At 40.7% G+C, this 22,077-nt stretch overlaps 1 protein-coding gene across 2 annotated transcripts in view; it reads right to left on the bottom strand.

Annotated features, from left to right (window-relative positions):
* The window catches only part of SNX2 (sorting nexin 2), a 30,101-nt gene that overhangs the window by 7,152 nt on the left and 872 nt on the right, over positions 1-22,077 (bottom strand). For both annotated transcript variants that reach the window (XM_035099883.3, XM_088652711.1), the window contains exons 2-12: positions 16,007-16,124; positions 13,149-13,312; positions 11,545-11,611; positions 11,349-11,392; positions 11,114-11,255; positions 9,367-9,445; positions 6,046-6,121; positions 4,482-4,595; positions 4,130-4,223; positions 1,218-1,423; positions 339-482 (exon numbers count right to left, since the gene is read on the bottom strand). In XM_035099883.3, the coding sequence (XP_034955774.1) occupies positions 339-482; positions 1,218-1,423; positions 4,130-4,223; positions 4,482-4,595; positions 6,046-6,121; positions 9,367-9,445; positions 11,114-11,255; positions 11,349-11,392; positions 11,545-11,611; positions 13,149-13,312; positions 16,007-16,124 (1,248 nt within the window). The remainder of the gene's footprint in view (positions 1-338; positions 483-1,217; positions 1,424-4,129; positions 4,224-4,481; positions 4,596-6,045; positions 6,122-9,366; positions 9,446-11,113; positions 11,256-11,348; positions 11,393-11,544; positions 11,612-13,148; positions 13,313-16,006; positions 16,125-22,077) is intronic.

Genomic DNA, 22,077 nt, shown 5'->3' on the forward strand with positions numbered 1-22,077 from the left:
CACTATTCACCGTCATTTTGCAGATTTATGTGCAATTTGTTTTGGAAGTACGTACTTGACTGCATAGCAGAGAAGCAACTGACCTTTGTCTCAATATATATATTTATTTCAAATAAATGGAAGTCTCCCACTTACTTTGTAAAACATCAGAATGAAGGCATGTTTCAGAATCCATAGAGGCCTAACTGAAGCATGAAACTACTGAACCATTTGCTGCTCTTATAATGGAACACACAAGCAATGATTAAAATTAATAAAATAATAATGCACTTAAAGCCAATGAATGGAGGGGAGAACCGCAGCCTTACATAGGAAAAGCACTGCATTCCAAAATTTACCTCTTTGATTTCATCTTTCGCTTGCTGCAATTTGTCAGGCTTGTTGGCGAGCTGAAGTTTAGCTTCAGCCTCCCGTTTTTTCTGTAACATGACCTGAGCATCCTGCCATTTCTGCCAGCATTTCATTCGATGATCAAACACTCCCTGTAAGCAATAGAGTTAACAATTAAAAAGTGATGAGTCCACGTAAAATCTAAGACTTAAACAGGTAAACACCCTGTCAATATTAAACTGTGCTTTGGCCATCTACCTCTCGTATTAAAGCCATCACTATGGCAAAAATCTCAAGAATCTCAACGGGTAAAAGTTTGATTCTGACCACATGCCACATTAGTTTTTAAACAGTATGAGACCATTTAAACAGTATGAGACCAGTGGTCAGAAATGATGGGAACTGTAGTCCAAAAACAGCTGGAGACCCAAGTATGGGAAACACTGGCTGAGAATGAGCACAAGCTAGTCAAATCCACAGAACATTTCTAACTACAGGTGGGAAACTTTTGACCTTCCAGATGTTGCTGGACCATAGTTCTCATCAGTCTCAGCCAGTGTGCCCGACGATAAAGGATGATAAGAGTTGCAGTCCTGCATAATCTAGAGCAGGCTTCCTCAACCTCGGCCCTCCAGATGTTTAGAGACTGCAATTCCCACCATCCCTGCTAGCTAGGGATCATGGGAGTTGTAGGTCAAAAACATCTGGAGGGCTGAGGTTGAGAAAGCCTGATCTACAGCAGAGGGCCATAGGTTACCCATTCCAGCTACAGACATTACTTTCTGTTACAGCATGCCATCCTGCACACGTTTATACTGTAAGCACTATAACCTTCAATGCAAATATTGTCTTGCAAGGTCATTAAGTAGTTTTTAAATCGGGCTTACTTTTACTGCACCAATAAGGCGAACATAGTCACTCAGCAACTCAGAGAACACATAGAAGTCAGCAAAAGCTTGTTCTTGATGCAGCTGATCAATTTTTTCTTCAACTTCAGCAAGCTGAGACAAGGCTCTTGATAAAGCAGTGTGGTCTTCTGAGTTCCCTAGCATGGCAGCACTTTTAGCAAAGGCAGCTGTGTTGGCTGAAAGTTCTGAAACAAGAATCCGTCTAGAGTTGATGTCAGCTGTCGCAATGTGAGTCACAAAATGCAAGTCCTTTAAATGCTACTTTGCATACAATGGCATTTTGGTGTACAGAGATAGAACAATTGGCTTGAGGGGGGAAAGCTCAACAGAGCAAAGAGAAAGCTTGCTTCAAAGTAATTCAGCTTAATAGAAATTACAGTCATACCTCGGTTTAAGTACGCCTCGGTTTGAATATTTTCAGTTTAAGTACTCCACGGACCTGTCTGGAATGGATTAATCCACTTTCCATTACTTTCAGTGGGAAAGTTCGCTTCAGGTTAAGTACGCTTCAGGTTAAGTACACACTTCTGGAACCAATTGTGTTTGTAAACTGAGGTACCACTGTAACATTCATTAACTTTGCTGTAAACTAGAAGATAGTTTTGACAAGATAAAGGAATTCTGTTGCCAACAGTTGTTAAAGAAGTCCTTTTAAAAAAAAAACCTGCCTCTTTCTGCAAGTTTGTGACCTCATATAATTGGCATTGTGTAAAATTTCATAGTCTTTAAGAATAAGCATGCTTAAAACGATATCTGACTAATACAAAAATTTAAAGTTAACACTTTGCCTTAAAAAAACCCAGGTTAACCCATTTCTCATTTGCAAGAAGAAAGCGGCGAGAGATATCTTGCTAGAAATCAAACACTTGAGAGGTGACCTATTGTGTCATTTATATTGCAGCATGTAAAGACAAGTTATACCTGCCAGACACCATGCACATTTAGTGCACAATCCAACTTGTGCTATGCAATTAAGTCTCCCGACTTTAAGTTAGCCCAATGCTTAACTCTGATAGAAATCCATTTAGTTGCAAACTGGAATGTTTGTGTTTTATAAACCTATATAGGGTTTATATCCAACCAAGTTATACTCAGATTTGACCCACTGAAATGTATTTGACCCACTGAAATGTATGTATGTATGATTCAATGCATCTACTCTGATTGTGAGTAACGTATCGCCCATAAATGAGCATGCATTGTTCAGGAAATGTGAATTAGGCAATGAAAAAAGCATAAATTGATGACACAAATAAGTTATTTTGTTAGTTAAATGGACTCCAGTGTGTAAGCTTCCCCAAACCCCCTAAATTATGGTGTGTAAGCTTCCCTAAATTCTAGATAAGAAAATGGGTGGGCTGCAGTAGGAAAAGGAGTCTTGAGTGAAACAAGTTGAACGAGATGATACCAATGCATAAGTGAATCCAGAAGCAAGTAACCATTATACTTCCTAAAGTAACTAGTCAGAATAGTGCCACCCCGACCTATAATCCCTTTCCCATCTAGTCCCTATAATTCAGTTCCCTCTTGCCACATCACAGCAGTCTCATATAGTCAACAACCTTGTTTCTCCACCTACTGCTTCAACCATTACAAGAGAGTTCAGTTTCAGCACACTAGAATAGATTGTGCCAGTTTATGGTCCTACGGTTAGTATATAAACCCCAGAACAGCATGGGACCAGTTTATGTGAGAAACCGCCTTCCCTCATATATACCTTCCTGATCTTTAAATTCAGTCAGAGGGGGCATTTTGTGTGTCTGTGCCTCGGTTGTGGAACTATTAAGCAAGAACCGTTGGGGTTTTGTTCCAGATGTCTGCTTAAAACTCTTCAGCTTACAGAGACCATCAGTTCAACTTTTGCTTATTCTATATGTTGAACTATATGTTTATACAGGTTTATTAATGTTTTATGTATATTACCTAAATACTTTGCTTATTGTGCAGCATAAGCTGATAAATAAGTCACAAGTAAAGGAAAAAAACGCTCCTTTTTAACCAGGCCTTGGGTTGATTTGATGGACATCCTATGCCAGGTATGGCTAAACTTGGCCCTCCAGATGTTTTGGGACTACAATTCCCACCACCCCTGACCACTGGTCCTGTTAGCTAGGGATGATGGGAGTTGTGGTCCCAAAACATCTGGAGGGCCAAGTCTGGCCATGCCTGTCCTATGCCCTTTTAAAATGTGGGTTGTTTTTTTTGAGGTGGGGGAGGTTATTGGGTTGTTGTTTTTATTTTGATTGTATATTTTGTGGTTTTATATTCTGATTTTGTTCTGTGAACTGCCCTGAGACCTCCGGGTATATGTGCACTAAGAAGGGGTAGGTGTTCCTAAAATCTCAGGCAAATCAGCTGTAACCAGATATCGTGCAGAAGTGCCTCATTGACTACGCATCTAGGTATACTAATCTGTCAACAAATTTCATTGGAAAGCCTTGTGTTGCTGTGCAAAACGTACAGGAGTTGGATGAGATACTTATTATATCTGGGGAGGAAGAAAACAATGTATGTGTTATAATGAATTCATACTACAGTACATGCAGATACAAAACAGTAATCTAGTCTGAAGTAAGAAAACTTGGAACATCTGATGTGATGCAAGGCGTACAATTGCCATGTTGTCCAATCCCCAATTTACATCTTTCTGCTTAAACTGTTGAGTGGGGGTGTAAGCACCTGCTAAGTTCCTTCCTATTTTAAAAATATATGTGCTGTTAGGATTATTGCTGAAAGACCCTATTATGTTTTGTATGAGAGGTATTATACACTTTGTATGACTTTGTATTTAGCTTCTGGTGCTGAAAATATTTATTATTAATCAGGAAATGTTTGACAAGAAACTGATTCAGCAAGGGCTCACTTTGTGAAAACCTGAATAAAACATCTACCTTTTCTATGACAGACCAAGGCTTCTACGCTACCGTGAAGTTTCCGGAGCTGCTGATCCAAATTTTCAAATTGTTGCTGTTTTTCTTCAAACCACTGGCAAGAAGTGAAATTCAGCCATTACAATTTACGTTACCATTGCAAAATACACCCCCCCAAAAAAACCCCCACACAACATCCCCCCAAAGCAGGAAACAAATTAACTGGGTCCAAACATGGTAGCCAACTGATTCAGTTGAGAACCCAAGCCAATAAGTAAATTAATATCCCATTTTCTACTCCTACAGTCTTAAAATGCAACTGTTGAGGCTCATTAATTCATCTCATTATTCAAGTCGAAAAATCAGCTCTTACTGCATCCGATTCATTCATCTTGATCGTCATTTTGTTGACAGCGTCGGCAGCCTTGTTCACCATCCTCAATATTCCTGCTCCACTCAGAGCCTGAGTGTTAACTGCTCTCGGCAGCTGGAATTGAATGACAAATAAGGGCAAACAAACCGGTTAAAAGGCTGGAGGTTTAACTGGGCACCAAAGGGACTGAAAAGGATGTAGTGTTTTCTTCCCCCTCGTACATTTCAATATAGTGGAACCTAATTTCTTAAATTTACTACTTTTACATTCTCAGAGGAAAACTTAAAAAAATAGACTTTCAATTTGCTTTTCTCCTGCACCTTTACATTTAGATGGAACACAGAGACCATTTGTCAAAAGTTGTTACAATGCCGCCAAGTGCCTTAACTAGTCACCTGTATACCAACCGCAGCAGCGGCTTTTAAGGGGTCCTCTGCTGCTGTTTCCAAGTTACAGGTGCAGCAACAATCTGTGTCAAAATAAACACTGTGTCTATCTTGCTATACAAATATAAAAGTTCCTCAAAGATAATGAACTGTTATCTATACTTTCCTGAAAACACACACAAATATTAGCCATAACATTCTTTTCACTAGCCGTTGTAGCCCAGAAATATGGTAAAGCAGATTTCTGTGCACGATGGACTTCTTTCAAATCCCACCCCGCCAATGTCGCTACAGGATTACAAAGATCCTCTGCCTATAGCTGCATTATCGAGTGAGTACCAATTCAAGGACTTATGCCTACTACTGGCAACCTTACAAAAACCTTTGCCACACATTGAGATTTAAGGGTTTAGCTATGCTCTTCTGCCAATTATCTGCTTGTTGCGGATGTGGTGGTCGATAGGTAAGTTTTGGAAAGCTACAAGTGATTGATGCACCAGGGACACAGGAATTAACATGGTCCTACCTGTAGGAAGCGAAAGCTGCAGCTTTTTAAATAGGTGAAATTTAAACTTGTTAGCCCTAATGCATGGCATCTCCCCAGGACACGCTCAAAGTGTAGTTTTTAAAAGTAGTTGCAAAATTCTAACTTATTACCAATATAAACAAACTGGTATGCAAAAAAAAAAAAGGTTACTGAAGTATCCGGTACAGTGTAACATTCTCATAGAGTTGGGTGGATTTTAAGAGAGATTTCCATTTGCACATGAAAGGTGCCAGATTGACAGCACTGGTGACTGAAGTCCTCTATCCATGAACTAATTATTACCGTACATAGCGGACTGCAAAATATTTATATGGTTGTGGTAGAAGGATCCAGTCTATTTAGCTTCCATGTCTCAAACTAGTGAGTTTTGAGATAATGCCCCTATTTTACAGAGAGATCAGTCAAGTTAAATCTCATAAAAGCCAGAGAGAATTGATGCTCTCGCTTGCCTTGCACTAGATCAAATGTCTGGCAACTTATTTTTTTTGTAGCTTGAAGTCATTCAATTCCTATTTTGAGGGCACAACTGAAATTTATGAATAGGAGGACCAGATTTCCATATATGATGAGAATGTTTCCTTTGTGCAAAGCATCTTTGTAGGTTGAAAGAAAAATAGGATAATTTAAATACCTCAGAACTTTCCAAGAACTGCCTTAAATCAGGATCCTGTAACAAGGTTGGGTGTTTTACTGTTCGTTGTAGATACCTATGGTTTTAAAAATTAGATAACATTTAATGTTCCTGACAATACTGAAAAATGTTTGCCATGCACAGAAAGCATGCCGGCAGCAGTGCCATTCTTTAGCAGGCAGACAATGTGCTTTAAGTGTGCATTAAGATGGTTACCTCTAATGTTTAGAGGATAGTTCAGTCTCAATGCCCCTTCAATCCTTTGCCTCTCTGCGGAGACTACCAATTAAGGATGAGCATTTGCCTAAAATATCAAGTTTGCCAGCAAGCAATTAATAGACGCAAATAGCCTGCCTGCTTCCCACCCATCTGCCCCCCAACAAAAGGTCAGAGCACTAAACAGAAAAGAGAAGGATGATTTAAGCAATGTCATGTTCATAGTATTGTGTATCTATATGACTTAAAAACTAACACTGTAAGCCAGGTTTGCGCAACACAGAATGCACAACAGGAGCATGCAAAATAGCTTTCTTCCTCTAAGTAACATTATCTTTGAATATCAACTCTTAAGGCATCCAGTGTTCCTGGAAATGATATGAAAGGAGCTGCAACAGGAAGAATTCTGCTTTTCAGAGTTAAAAGTGATTCAGATAGCCTTCCACAGAAGTCAGTTCCAGAAGCTTCAGAATACCCTCTCCATGCCATTCTTCATAAAGCACACCCTAAATGTTAGGGTAGATTATTCTTGGTGCATCTATTTGCCTTTCTTCTGGTTCATTTGTAGGAATATGAAGCAGCAATGTAAAATGCTTTTATAAATAAATAAGACAGGGTGGTCAGAAAAAAGGCTTTCTTAGGAAAGAACATCTATTTTTTGGCGAAAAAATATAGATCCCCAGTCTCTGAAATCAGAGGATACCCCAACAGTGAGGGCATTAGTTCTGACCCCATTTCATTTAACCAACAGTGAGGGCAGCTAACTTCAAAGCCAAACACCAAAATGGGCTGTAGACTTTCAGTGAGTTCTATGAGAGGGTATTCCGCTCACCAGCACTAACCTGATTTGTACATTGTACTGCTCAGGACTCTCAAGAGCTCGGGGGCAATTTAGGTTGGTTTGGGGCAGGCTTCCTCAACCTCGGCCCTCCAGATGTTTTTGGCCTACAACTCCCATGATCCCTAGCTAGCAGGACCCGTGGTCAGGGATTATGGGAACTGTAGTCTCTAAACATCTGGAGGGGCGAGGTTGAGGAAGCCTGGTTTGGGGGAATGAAGGGTCACACATTCTTGTCAATTGAATTAAAACTCTTCTCACTAGCACAAACCAAAGCCACCTTCTCTGCTTGCATGAAAGCCAAGGACAGCCAGTCTAGCCTGTTCTCTCCAGGAAGCCTATACTGTCTCCTGCTACACTTAAGCCCACCTCCTTAAGCGGTCCTCAACAAGGAGCAAGATGCAGGAGTTTGGCTCCCCATCTCCCTTAGTGAATCTATGCTTGTCCTATCCACCAAATTATATTTTCATTTCCAAGAAAGCATTAACCAATCTTTGGCAGCAGCTTGTGGGTAGCAAGGAGAGAGCTTAAATGTCAAGCCTGGGGACAGCCACCATGTCACACCAAACCTTGGCTTAGCATGGGACAAAATGACTAGGGAAGATCAAATGAGCTGTGGGGTCCTCTCCAGAAGCCCACACATTGGGCTTCTGCACAGTGTTGTGCTAACCAGGCTATTACATCCTTTTTATGATAGGGCAGGCACAGCTGCATATTATTTATACATAAGAGTCCTATGCCATTGCTGCTTTGATATCTAGTAGCCTGTTTGGCTTTAATAGCTTCCACAACAGCTCTGCATACTTTTCCTACTAAGATGATCAAGATTCTCAACAGGGCACAGGGGAATTTTATATCATCAAAGGAGGGAAATGGAACATTTGTTCAATCCCGCCCCATGGACAATTTGCATTTCACCATCCTTCTAAATGACTGTTTAGGACATAAAGGATGCTTCCTGCGGCAGAACAGTCCAGTCAAGTAGATCTCTGTGATTACAGAACTGTACGATTGGAAGGTGCTGAAAATTATTCAGATTACCATCCCAACTATGAGTTGATTCCTCAATGGCAACTAAATCAGGGGACCATAAAATGTAACATATGGGGGGGGGAATCAATTTCTGTCATCAAAATGTGGTTCTTATTGTTATATGTAAGCCACCTTGAGTCCTCTAAGGGGAAAGGGTAGGATATACATAAATATATAAATAATAATACATACATACATACATACATACATGATATGACATGGTTAATTTACATACTCTAGCTTAGAAGTGCAGTTTGCCTGTGAGAATGGTAAGAACAGTAATTTTAAAAACCATTTACGGAAAGCAAAAAGGGGCAAATTTTGATCAATGGATAAACATTGCAGCTCATCACATAGCAGAATACATACGCAGGAAGACTCCAGCCATTGTGTCACAGTTATATTAACTGCAAAATGAGTGCGAGGTTTCAAATAGTTACAGCAAGTGTCCAAAAAAGAGTCCCATAGAGATAGCCTGGTTTTCCAAATAGCAGGAAAATTGCACCTTAGGTTGGGTTTTTTTTGGGGGGGGAGGGAGGTACAGTGCCACTGAACATTAATAGCTTTTGTCTACAACAGGACCAGGTATGTGAAAATTCTTCAGATACAGAAGAGTGCCGACCCGCTTCTTCCTTCGCAGGAAAACGTCAAACTTTATGACCTTATGGGTTCCAAAAACAAATTCCATAAGATGCATCATCACAGCAACATTAAAGAATAACTTTTAATTGAGAATCCCAATAGAATTGCCTGCTATGGAGGATTAGACTTGAAACGACTGAAAAGCTGAATGGACACGTCTTCCTTAGGAGTAAAACATTGGTGATCTCCCCATACAGAAAAAGGACAGTCCCAGAATGCTAGATAAACCTTGGAAGGCAAGAAGCCACCATTAAACAATGGATACACAAGAAAATGTTTACATATTGCAATTTTTCATTCACTGCAGTGAAAAAATGGTCTACTAGCATGAGGGGATGATGTACCAAGCTTTTAAAAAAAGTTATTGCATGTACCCATGGCCTATACTTGGAGCACTCCTGTGAAAAGTAGATAGCGTACTTGAAGTCTATCCAATAAAATCTATATCAAGATATCTCTGGCTGCAGTATTTATCACCTGAAGAATATTATATTTCTACATGTTCACAGCAGCATTTAGAAGTTTTAATTTTAGCATGTGTCTCTTAAAATTTACATAGATTCCCACTTAATTTAGCTGAAAGTATAAATTACCTTTCTAGTGATGCTCTTCTTTTTTCTACAAATTCTGTAGATGACGAATCTTCCTTGCCTACTTTTACCTTAGTCATGCCTTTGAAGAAAGCGACAAAAGACTTTACACTTTGATGTAGCTCATTAACTGAACTTCATGACTTATTTCTCAGTCACAAAAGGTAAATGAAACTATTAAAAGTTACCCCCCAAAAATACATTTGAAAAGCTGCTGTGAGTTTGGCATCACATCTGTAAAACCCAGTCCACGGTTTACCATTTATCTATCTCATGTTAAAACCTTTACAGTTTTGCCCAAGTCCATTCTGCTGACAGACAGCAAGTATTGGATGCCACTCTGCTTAGCAAATATATGCGGTTTTACATTTCCTAAAGAACGTGGCATATAGACTTCACTGGGGCAGCTCTTCTTCAGATCACCTTCCAGATTAATCTTTATTGCATTAAAAAAATGGAGGGGATTATGACTTATAACTGAGGTTATAAGACGTAGTGAATATTTGTTTGAGTTTGGAAAAGTCCAGGGCCATTCATAACATCACTAAAAGGTGCTTTTCTATTGTAGGCAAGAAGTAGGTCCTGAAACAAAATGCTGAGATAAATCTAACACTTTAGCAGGAGCACTCCTGTTAAGAGTGCCAGCCTTTCCTTTCCTCTCAGATACCGTAAGAGGCTCAAACAAGCCAATCTATTCTCCCTCCACTGCTTTTCTTTTCCTACTGACACCAGTAACTCTTGGTGAAGAATGAGCATGCTCAGTCACTGGGCTGTGTTGGGAAGGGTTATTGCTTTCAATTTTGTTATTACTTTATTATTTATTTGTATACCACCCCCTTCACCCAAAGATCACAGGGTGGTTCACAACATAAACATACAGAAAGAGAGAACATAATATACTAAACAAATAAATACACACACCAGAATTAGATTCCTACATAAAGAAAAGACTATGTTGATGACAAGAGGTGCTTAAGAAGAACTCTTAGGGACTGGAAGGACGTCTTAAAGAAATTTAGAAATGTAGCCAACAGGACGCACACCAATTTATGCCGGATACAAACACAATCTTGAGATTCCCCTAGTACCCCTCTTTTTTTCCCTTAGTGGCCTTGTTCAGAGCCCAGTAGCGCATAAGACTCTTAATCTCAGGGTCATGGGTTCAAGATGTTGGGCAAAATATTCCTGCATTGCAGGGGTTTGGACTCAATGACCCTTGTGGTCGTTTTCAATTCTACGATTCCGTTTGCAAACCACTGCTGTTGACTCATAGGCACTACCTGTTTCTCATATTTTAAGGCATCCCCATAAAATAAGCCATAGCAGGATTTTTAAGCATTCAAGGAATATAAGCCATACCCCGAAAATAAGACATAGTGATAGGAGCAGCAGCAATGCCGGCCGCGGCAGGAGGAGGAGGAAAAAAATAAGACATCCCTTGAAAATAAGCCATAGTGTGTTTTTTTGAGGAAAAAATAAATATAAGACGTGTCTTATAATATGAGAAACACGGTAAGTTCACTATTAGATGGAACAATGCCCTTGATTTACTTTATTCATCAAGTTTAAATGGCAGGGGCTGTTTGGAGAACACTGGGCTAACAATTCCTGTGCACAAAAAATGGGTAGGTTTTCTGCAAGCTCAAAATCTAATTCAACCATCAGAGCAGTATATAACCCCCCAAGACTCATTCAAGTATAAGTAACACATTCCCTGTGCTGCCTGCAAAATAACCACGCCTATACTTACCTACAATACTTTTTTCTGGAGCTGGAGGCACAATATACCCAACATGCAGATATTTGGATGTTAATTTGGCATGTAAGCCAAGAAAGTCACTGAATCTTCTTTTAACAGCGAATTCGTTTTTGTGAAACATGGACAGAGATGTCTAAAAACACAGAAGAGGTCATTTTAAAACATTCGGCATTTATGTATTCCATGACAGCCAAAATTCTGCACTGTTGCCATTACAACAGGTTACCTTTGTTGTTACTCTGTATGCCATATATGCATTCATACCATCGCCTGTAAAACAAACACACAAATCAGCCCTTCAGTATCTCTTTCAGCATTTCACTCTTTATGCGATGAACATTTATTCTAAGATGGGCTATATAAAAAGAGGATCCACAAAAAGTTGATTCCGTTTTTCTGCAATGTATAGTGTTTTCACTCACCAACTTTCTCTGGATCTGACACATTGATTTCAATATCAAACAAGTCGCCATTAGCTTCTTCCTCAATCTAGAAAGAAAGAAAAACAAGGTTTTGATCAAACTACTGTCTAGTCACAAACTCTGGAAGCCTAAACACTAATTTTCGAATTCATGGTTGAGCCAATAACCCAATGCTAGCTAGTAACCGTAGCTAGTTAATATGCCATAAGAAAGTTATTAGAACAGTCGATACTATAGAACAAAATTAAGCGTATTGCCACATATTCCAACATAAAAGAAGGAAAAAAGAAGACGAAATCAGGAGATTTGGAAGATTCATCTGAACAGTTATAATTGCTCAACACAGTTATTGCTCATATGAACCTAAGCAAGTGTAATTAAAGGGATAGATGGTGCTGTGGGTTAAACCACAGAGCCTAGGGCTTGCTGATTAGAAGGTCGGTGGTTTGAATCCCCACGATGGGGTGAGATCCCGTTGCTCTGTCCCAGCTACTGCCAACCTAGCAGTTCGAAAGCATGAAGTGCAAGTAGATAAATAGGTACCGCTCTGGTGGGAAGGGAAAGGGCTTTTCTGTGTGCTGCTCTGGTTCACCAGAAGCGGCTTAGTCATGCTGGCCACATGACTCGGAAGCTGTACGGTGCTCCCTCGGCCAGTAAACCCCAGAGTCGTTGTTGGTATCCCAGAGGCGGAACCCCAGAGTCGTTGTTGGTATCCCAGAGACTGGACCTAATGGTTAGGGGTCCCTTTACCTTTAAGTGTTGTAATTAGGTCACTCAGTTCAAAAACACTTCGGGGGGGGGGGGGAGTTGAGGAGACTTTGATTTTGATATAAACATTGCAGCAACCCCTTCTACACCGAAGCACCATTGTGAGAGTTTAAGGGGTGCCTGCTTTCATTGTTCAAGCAAATAAATATTGCTAAAATTGCAAACAATTTGGACTGAACTATTCTGACTATTACACAGCAATGCAATCCTTTCCAACTTCCAATGCTTCTCGGTCCCAGACTTGTCCTGTGACCATGATGCGGCTGTTCATTTTCCCTTGAGGCCTGGGTTTGGATGCACATGATTTAATAAGCCACCATCCTTTGTCTCATTAGCAGACCATAGTTAGCGGATAGTCTTCAGAAGAAACAGAGTTTCAATTAACGCTAACTCTAGTGCACACAATGTGAAGGCGGAGAGAAGGAATGATGTAAGAATAGAGTGCATGAGCACAAGGCTTGTTAAATGCAAGAATCATTTTGACAGCTGCTGGAGCTGCCTTAATCGGCAAGAACTATTTCTATTTGTAACAGTAGTTACCAATATCAGTTAAGCCAGTTACAAATTATATTTTATATAATACACACATAGGAGACTACACACACACACACACACACACACACACACACACACACACACACACATAGAGGTGTGTACTGCCCTTCACCCAAAGATCTCAGGGCAGTTTGCAACATAAAAATACATAATAAAAACTGAAAATAAAATATTAAACAGGAACAAAAGCAAATCAACAACGCCCTTCCCCCACCCCATGTTTTAAAGGACACAGAATGTTCATCAGCTTAATAGAAGTGTTTCACTAAGTTATTCATTACCTCTTCCCTGGATCTGTCAAAGTCCACTGGAGCCACCACTATTTTTGACTCCATTCTGGGTGTTATTAGTGTGGTTGGTGTAACAGGTGTAACAGCTGGAGTAGAATCGGATGAAAGTATCGGTTCTCTTTCCGGGCTGTCCAGAGAAACTTCCTCTGTTGCTTCTAGATAAAAAAAGAATGAGAAATGTTCATGCATCTCAGGAGCACACACCCCAGAGAGTTTTGAGACTATTGTGGTCAGCAAGAGAGATTCACAATCCCCTTTATTGATTGTGCCATCTCTCTCATTTATGCTATGCTGTGTAACACCTGATCTCAAGGCAGTATTAGGCAAAAAATACATTTTCCAGAGAACATCAGGGTTGTAGTTAGTGTCAAAGCGCCTTTAGGAATTTGCCTGAATGTGTTTGGGATAGAAGTAGGGCACAGGAGGTTGCTGCGCATAAGCCCCATCCACAGTGCCCCCACAACTGCTAGCTCTGCTTTAGGCCTTTAGATGTTGAAGAGGAATTCTAAGAAGTTTTGGAGTAAGTTGATGACACACAGCTCCACTTCTGCTTTACATCTGCAGGTGGGACAGCAGATGTGCTGGACCGTTGTGTCGCCTAAGTAACTGACTGGATGACAGCCAGCAAACCAAAGCTCAACCCGGATAAGACCGAGCGGGTGCGTCTGGATTAACTGCTGTTGCTTGGGCTCAGGTGGTCTCAGTGGCACAGAGTGCCTTCCATCAGCTTCGGCTGGTGGCCCGGCTGCATTCCCATCTGGACAGGGATGGCCTAACTTCTGTTGTCTATGCTCTAGGTCAGATTACTGCGGTGCATTATGTGTGGGGCTGTCTCTGAAGATGGTTTGGAAACATCAGCTGGTGAAGCGGTCGGGTTGCTCACCGGGGCAAGATGGTTTGAGAATACAACACCAATCCTAGCCTGACTGCAGTGGCTGCACAGCTCTGCCCCCTCCCTCCTTTTAGCCAACACATATTCAGGCAAATGCTTGACTAGGAACTCCATTAAATGTTTCCATTAGTTAAAAGAAAGTTACAAGTTTCCCACTAGTGCTAATTCTGGCCAGTTACAACCTGTACTTTGGATACCATTAACATCAAGGAGGTAACAGCCATCAAGCAAGGGTTAGCTCACTTCTCAATGTGATGCACTGTAGTGGGCAAATGTACCAAGTACTTTTACGTACCATGCAGCTTCTTCCGGCTGTTAAGCTAAGTGACTGAACATTATGTTTCATGGGGATTGTGGGAAAAGACCACTTATTCCCGATTAAAATACAATTTTGAATTTTAACTCCTTTAGGAATAACAACAGTTTTCTCGTGTTATAGTGTATCTGAAACACTAGTTCTACCAAGCTGGATTACTGGCAATTCAGTCAAATAACCACTTACCCAAAAGATTTCGAACACAAAAATGACAGGGAGTTATGCAGAATAGCACAAAGATCAAGTAAACAGGGATAGCAAGAAACTACTTCAAAACAAACATAACTTTTTCATACATCTGAGTACCTGAGCTTTTAAAGTTTTACTTAGGCTTGTTCTAGAAACAAAGTTTAGCTAAATATGTGATTTTGATTGTGTGTGTGTGTGTGTGTGTGTGTGTGTACACACATGTATTAAGCAGTGTGATTTCTTGTGTTTTGCCTTGACCAAGATGAATGACAAACTCCCCCAGCAAGCAACTGAAGAGGAAATTACTCAAGGTGTATTTGTTATTGGCCAAGCACATCTATTATGATGGGCTGCATCTTGGCTTTAAGGGCTCCAGACTTTAAGGCAGAAGTAAATCTAGAGAGGCAGGCGCATAGTAGAGCATTTGTTCCTGGCTATAGCTGTTCCTGGAGCACTCATAATGCAATACTCTTGGGCATTTGGCTGCATTTTCTCCCTCTATTAGTTTAGCATAGAGAGAAAAATGAAAATTAGCATCATAGCTTTGGAGAAGCAGGTCTGCTCTCTCTTTCTCTATGCCTTCAAGCTTTAAGTGGGGTGAAAGGAATGTCTAAAGCAGGTGATAATCCCATAAAGTGTAATTTGTATCATTGACTATGTGCAAGTAAAGCTCATTTAACTGACTAACTCAGTTTAATTAACCTACAGTTTCAGGTAGGCCAGCACAGGACATTTCAGATTGAAATATTTATAGAGTAAAACTATGAGCAAGACACAATAAACCATGGTTTGCCATTTTGAAGAACAGTTTGCATGAGGAGAACTATGCTCATGCACATCCTCTCACCACTTCTTCAGTCATGACAAGATATCAGAAGCTTCGATTTTCATTTCTGAAAGCATGTCTGAACTCAGAGAACAAACCAAGATTCAACTGTGGTTCCCAAGGTTTGGACAAAACAGTGGATAGTTCAAAGAGGTAAGCAAATGCTTTCAATACCCACTTTGTACACATAAAGGACTTCTTAAAGCAAACAAGCCTGAGGCTCAAGCAGGCTCAATCTTGCAGCGAAGAACCGTGATTTGTTGTTGAGTATGAACCAAGCCTGCCAAAGTTTACTGTTACCCTTCAAGGCTATACAACTCTCTCCTGAATGTTATCTGCTTGTTAGCTGATGTCCATCATGTTAGAATATATATTGAGATCAAACTGATTTCAAGTGTTTCAATCCCTTCTTTTGCTCGAAGGCAAGTATGAAACTGTTCACAAGCCTGAGTCTTTGATTCAAAGCAGTTCTAAAAATGTAATTCAATTTCTTTCCTATGACAAAGCTCCAAATCCCAGTTCTCTAGAAATTGTACATTGTAATGACTTCCAAAATTATGTTTTTCATTAAAAGCTATCTGAAATATCATTTTAAAATTTAAAAAAAATATGAGGGAGAACATTACCAGCAAAAAGGTCTTCCCTGTCATCATCTAGTATGATTTCTGCAGGCTTTGGGCCATTAGAATTTGTACTGATGTCTTCTGCAGGAAGACTGGCTGGCTCTGGAGATGAAGGGCTTGACTGTTGAAAGAAGCAAACAGTTGAGAAGAACAGCATCAGTACTTATGAAGCAATCACAGCACATGCTATCATTTGCAAGCACATAACATGAAAAAAAACCAGCATGTAGAAGCAACCATGCCAGCAATTTCCATTTCCTAGCAGTTATAGGATAACAATGTACTAAGGAAACATTAACCTTTCAGGGGATCTCTCAACAACTGTTTCCTCTTCACGATAACCCCATGTTAAATACGCCTGGAACATAAATATTCACTTACTGTTTTGAATATAACTTAAGTTTACTAATATTTATAAAATGACTGTTTTCTGAAAGCTCCTCCTTGGGCCCAATTCCCAAGGGGCAAAATACCCGAACTTTAGAACTAGCATGTCCTGGCATAAAGCCTTCCAAGGCTGTAATTATATGAAGACTTATTTGGAAAAAGCATCATCGAAAGAGTACAACCTTCAAGTATATCAGCACATATCTGGCTGCAAACTGTCCATCTATTAAGCTACTGCTAATTATGGTACAAAAAGCTTGCGGTACAAAAATATTCCAAAGCAAGGTTCAAAGTGACCCTACAGGTTTTCAAACCATTTTACAAATGTGAGGACCCCGCTGTATGGCTAATGTCTCATTTACAGATGCCACTACTATTACTACTGCTACTTTGTAGTCTAACATTTTAAGTTGTCTCAAATGGATCAAGACCCAGTTCCATTAAGTTCAGCATCCTATTTCCAACAGTGGCTAGCCTGATACCTACAAAAGCAATGCATAACACCTGACATATTACATCTGACCCACCCTCCAAAAACTTGTCATGCTACATCTGAAAACAGAGGTTCCATATATCTATCATTTATTTATAGTCCAATTTTTCAAAACTGCTAACAAATTAATATGGAGCAGAAATAGGTCAAAACAGAGAAGTGGAAGGGCTTCTCCTTATTCATTCCCATTTGGAGTGGTTGGCTGTTGCTAGAGACTAAGGAGGAACAGGCTAGTCAGACAGGTCGGTGGCAATAGACAATGGGCGTAGCCAGGATTTTTGTTAGAGGGGGGAGGCTTTTGTTAGAGGGACCAGAACCTCAGATTTGTATTGATTGTTATTTAGTTAGGAGGAGGAGCTGCCCCCCTTGGCTACATGAATAGACCCATCTGCAATGACTTTGCCTATCAATGACTAATCCCATTTTCAAGCTACTAAAACTAGCGATCATAATAATCTATTGTGGAAAGGAAACAAACTATCAGTATGCACTGCCTGAAGTAGTATTCCAATCTGTCCCTCCGTTTTATTGGGTTACTCCAAGTTCTAGCACTTAGATGGGATCTTTCTGGCCATGTTGAGAGATGCTACATGTACTCAATAGAATCACAGATTTGGAAGGGACCACGAGAGTGTACATCAGATTTCAAGAGGCCCAGCACAGAATGAACAAGACAGAATGCACGGGGTGCAGCAGGAAGCAGCACATTCTTCTAGCTAGCGTGTAGGACATTTTGCACACTTGCCAAGCTAAAGAGAGGCCCCATCATTCACCTCCAGGTAAGCTGCACAAGAACAAAAAATGTTTCATTGCTAACTCTTAAATAGCAGTCACCCAGAAGCACCTAGCACCCAGAAGAGGCAATGGACACGTGGAGCAGTTAGTAAGTTAAGTGTGCAGGACAAAAGATGAGTTAAGTAGAAGTGTATAATTTATTCAGGAAGGCAAGGCATGTGGGTACCAGATTCACAATTAGCATTTGCATTAAAAGGCCACCACAGGACTTAAGACAACTGTAAACAAGTAACAGAAGCAACACATTACTGTGCCATTTCTTTGGAGTAGCTACTGTTGACCCAAGTCATATAAAAGGCACTTCATATAAGTAGTTAAGTGTGCATCTTGGTGCCCGCACAATTCAGCCTCCCAGGGAGAAAAATCACACCACCAGCATGATGAATGAACTGTTCCTGGGAGGTTCTTTTTCTTTGTAGAAAATATTTGCACAGTGCTTAGTCACTGTAGTAGGCAGTGTTGTGTCTGTAAACTCTTCATGAAGAAATTGGTCAGTACCAGTAAGTTACTTTGTACCAGTAAGGTACTTTGAAAGAAATCCTAAAGTGGCTTTGTAGACAAGAAAGACAGAACTCTATGTAACATCACAAGCAATGCCTTTTTGCACACAAACATGTAAAACTGCAAAGCACAGCTACTCCTGATGAACTCCTCACAGAAACTTTATCAGGGATCGAGCCTCTCATAACAAAGTGCCAACTTTTTATACAAAGCAAAAGAGAAACTGACATTTATCATTCAATTTTTTTTAAATTTCCATTATTTCAGTAATCCTAAGGAAGTACCTGCCCGACCAAGTCAACACTGTCACAGCGCTATTTAGTCTTTCGCACAGCAGAATTCCAAGGCCTAGTATGTGAGATGGGGGCAGTAACTGTATAGGTGAGGAGGGCAGGCCTCACTATACGCCAACTTTGTAGATCTAAAAGCAGCCTTCGAAACAGTCTCCAGAACCAGACTCTGGGACAGACTACAGGGTACTACTATAGATAGAAGGCTTCTGTTCTTAATTCAGGCTCTGCATGCAAACAGGACTCTCAGAGCCTAGGACACCTAACAGAACCCATTAAAACCTTCAAGGGAGCCAGGCAAGGGTGCCTTTTGGCCTCTCTACTATTCAATTTTTATTTAAATAACTTAGTATCTACACTCAGTGACTTAGAATTCCACCCCCTGAAGCTCACAAATCGGCATATTTCGGTTCTGTTATATGCCGATGACGCGGCAATCCTATCTCGAACCCCTATTGGACTCAAAAGAGCATTAAGAAAGCTCACAGCATACTGTGAAATTGAATGTCTCAAAATTAATTATCAAAAAACTAAGATACTCGCTTTTGGGGAAAACCAAAGCTTAGAACAGGCATCCCCAAACTTCGGCCCTCCAGATGTTTTGGACTACAATTCCCATCTTCCCCGACCACTGGTCCTGTTAGCTAGGGATCATGGGAGTTGTAGGCCAAAACATCTGGAGGGCCGCAGTTTGGGGACGCCTGGCTTAGAAGCTGGGAACTTCAAGGCCATAAATTAGAACAAGTCACAAATTATAAGTACCAAGGAATGGTGGTACAGGCTTCAGGAACCAACACACTTCACATAAACTCCATTGGGAGCTCTGCGGAAAACCCCGCAAACTGTATTCTTAAATTCTTTAGAGCCCAAGGGGGCTTCTTCGTCCCCGCGGCCCTAAAATTATACAAAGCCAAAACATTGGCACAACTCCCCTATGTATCCTTTCTGGGCCCGCTTTCCTCTGCTTTCTCCCCCCTTGAGAGAGTTCAATCCAAACTTCTTAGAGCTCTCCTAAAAGCCCCCAGATGTGTTTCAAACGCATGGGTCAGACTAGAAACAGGGATGATGAGAGTGGAGGCTTGTATCTGCCTAACATCAATCTACAAATGGCTGTTATTGAATCTGCTCCCCCGAGGAACAGCCCCATGGATCCTCTGCGACCAGTTCCAGTCAGGCTGGCAGACAGCAGTCCTGAACACCCTTCAGAAACTGGGTTTTGCCCCTCAAGCCCTTCTAAGTCTGGGGTTGACCAAGCAAAAGCTATGGTTAGGCAAAGAATCATAGACACAGAGAGACAACAGGATTGCTCAAGGTGCCCAACTATAAAACTGGAGAAATCGAGAGAGAGATAGCCGCACTGGCAGCATATCTCTTCTTTCTAGTATCCAAAAATGCAAGGAGGGCTTTTACTCTCGCCAGAACCTTGGCTTTGCCCTCACCGTCCTGGAAGGATCCTTTAAAAAAGTCCCATATCCTCAGAGAATTTGTGCCTGTTCATTGGGGGAGACAGGAAGTCCAAAGCACTGATTTTTTAGATGTCCTTTTTATGAAGAGGCACATAGTGAGACCATTGACCCCCTGCTGGTGAGGCTTGCCGACCTCCCGGAAAAGCAAAAATTCGATCTTCTCCTGTTAGGCAAAGATCAAAAGACAACCCAGATTCTGTGTACAGATCTGTAGGCGCAGACCATCCCCCGATCCAAACTAGTTCATCAAGAAATTCCCCAAACTCGGTCCCTCGGGTGATTCTGGGTCACGTCTCTGCAGTAGCTTATCTCAAAGTTTTTAGTGTCTATACGCTTATCGCATTTATAAATTTTAAATTTACTGTTGTTCAATGTTTTAAATGTTTGTGTTCCTTTTGGGACTGTACCCCCAAGTGTGTTTTATATGCTGGTCTCCGACCATAATAAATTATCTATCTTGTACAGTGTAAGTGACCTGGTCCCCTCTCAGCTATATATCTTAGCAACAACAACATCACCTCTCCCAGCAATAAGCATCAGGGCATAAGTTAGTTCCAAAATCAAGACTGCCAGATATGAAATCGACCACATATTAATAGTACTTTCATCTTAATGCCCTCTAAGTCAGAGCCTTTTATCAGCACCAGGAGTGCATTGATTATATTCCATTGCAGAGATCGACATTAGCCTCAATTCCAGCTGTTTCACTCTCAGTTTGTAGCGTTGCTCCAATAAAAAGCTACTTCTAGATGATTCATCTAGAACAAGAGAGTAGGTTCCAAAGGCAGAACTTCCACACATGTGGAAATGTGCACATTTACTCTTCTAGACAACTAGCACTAGCTATCAAAATGGTTTCTGGTTTTTGCTGCCTTTCATATTTCAGTGTTTATTTAACTAAATTTATACACCACTTAGTTCTAGTAAAATCTCTAAATGGTTTACAAGAATTGCAAGTTTGGATAGGCTTGCCTAAACAAAAATGTTTTAAGCGAAACAGTACAGGCAAGGTGCCACCATATTAAAAGATCAATTTCTTCCAACTACAAAATGAGTATTATGTGACACCTGTAAGAGTGCCAGTTCTGCAGATAAAAGTGGTCAAGTGGGCACATGTGGGATAAGGTGATCCAACAAGTAAACTGGCCCCAAGCTATTAAAAGCTTTACAGTATATTCCCATACTAATTGAACTTGGCCTGGTAACAAATTAGAAACCGGTGCAGATCTCTGAAGGTGTGATATGTTGAAAGTGACTTACTCATGTCAGCAGCCATACTGTGGCATCTCTCACTATCTGCCATTTCCATTTCCAGGACAAAAGCAAGGGAAGTCCCACAGAGAGTTCATGGGAATAATCCAATACTGAAGTTACCAGTGCCTGAACTGCTGTGGTTTATGGTTGGGTTTTATGCTACAGAGAACTCTCTTTAACTGCTGTGAGAAGCACTTAGTAACTGAGGTGCAGATTAAAACGGTTCACAAATAATTAGTTTTGAAAACTATTTCTTTCATACTACATTTAAAAGCATTCGGCTGCTCTCCAAAAGCAGCCTCTCTGCTATTTTAAAAACAACCTCACAGTATATCACTGACACAGCACGATAAGCTGGAAACAAACTTACTGTCCCTGGCCTTCTTAAAGTTCAGGGACAGGAAGCATTGTCCAACAAAACAGCAACACTTCATTTTGTGACAGATTGTTCCCCGTATGTTTTTCACCAAGTGCACAGTGGAAACAGGGCCAGGACTGGAATGAGAAATCCCTTACTGCTGACAAATCAAAGGAAGCACGTTGCTTTACAAACATTAACAAGCTGAACTGTACCTATGCAGAGGTTTCAACTCCCGAGGAATATTAGATACAGACTTCATAGGCTAGTTATCAAAATAAAGGTGCTCTGAAGACAGAAGTCAAGTGTGCTGCACAAGGCTACAGGCTTATAAGCATATATGGTACTCACCACCTACTAGCTATTGTGTACCAACATGGTCTTTCAGTACAGTTCTATAAATGTCTACTCAGAAGTAAGCGCCATTTAAGCCAGTGGGACCCCAGTTAAGTGTGGGCAGGATTGCAGCCTCAGGCATTCACACTTTGCAAAGTCCATTCACAGTGCTTTTTTTTCTAGAAAAAGAGGTT

The sequence above is a fragment of the Zootoca vivipara genome, chromosome 10, assembly GCF_965207765.1.
Source record: "Zootoca vivipara chromosome 10, rZooViv2.hap1.1, whole genome shotgun sequence".
NCBI lineage: Eukaryota > Metazoa > Chordata > Lepidosauria > Squamata > Lacertidae > Zootoca > Zootoca vivipara.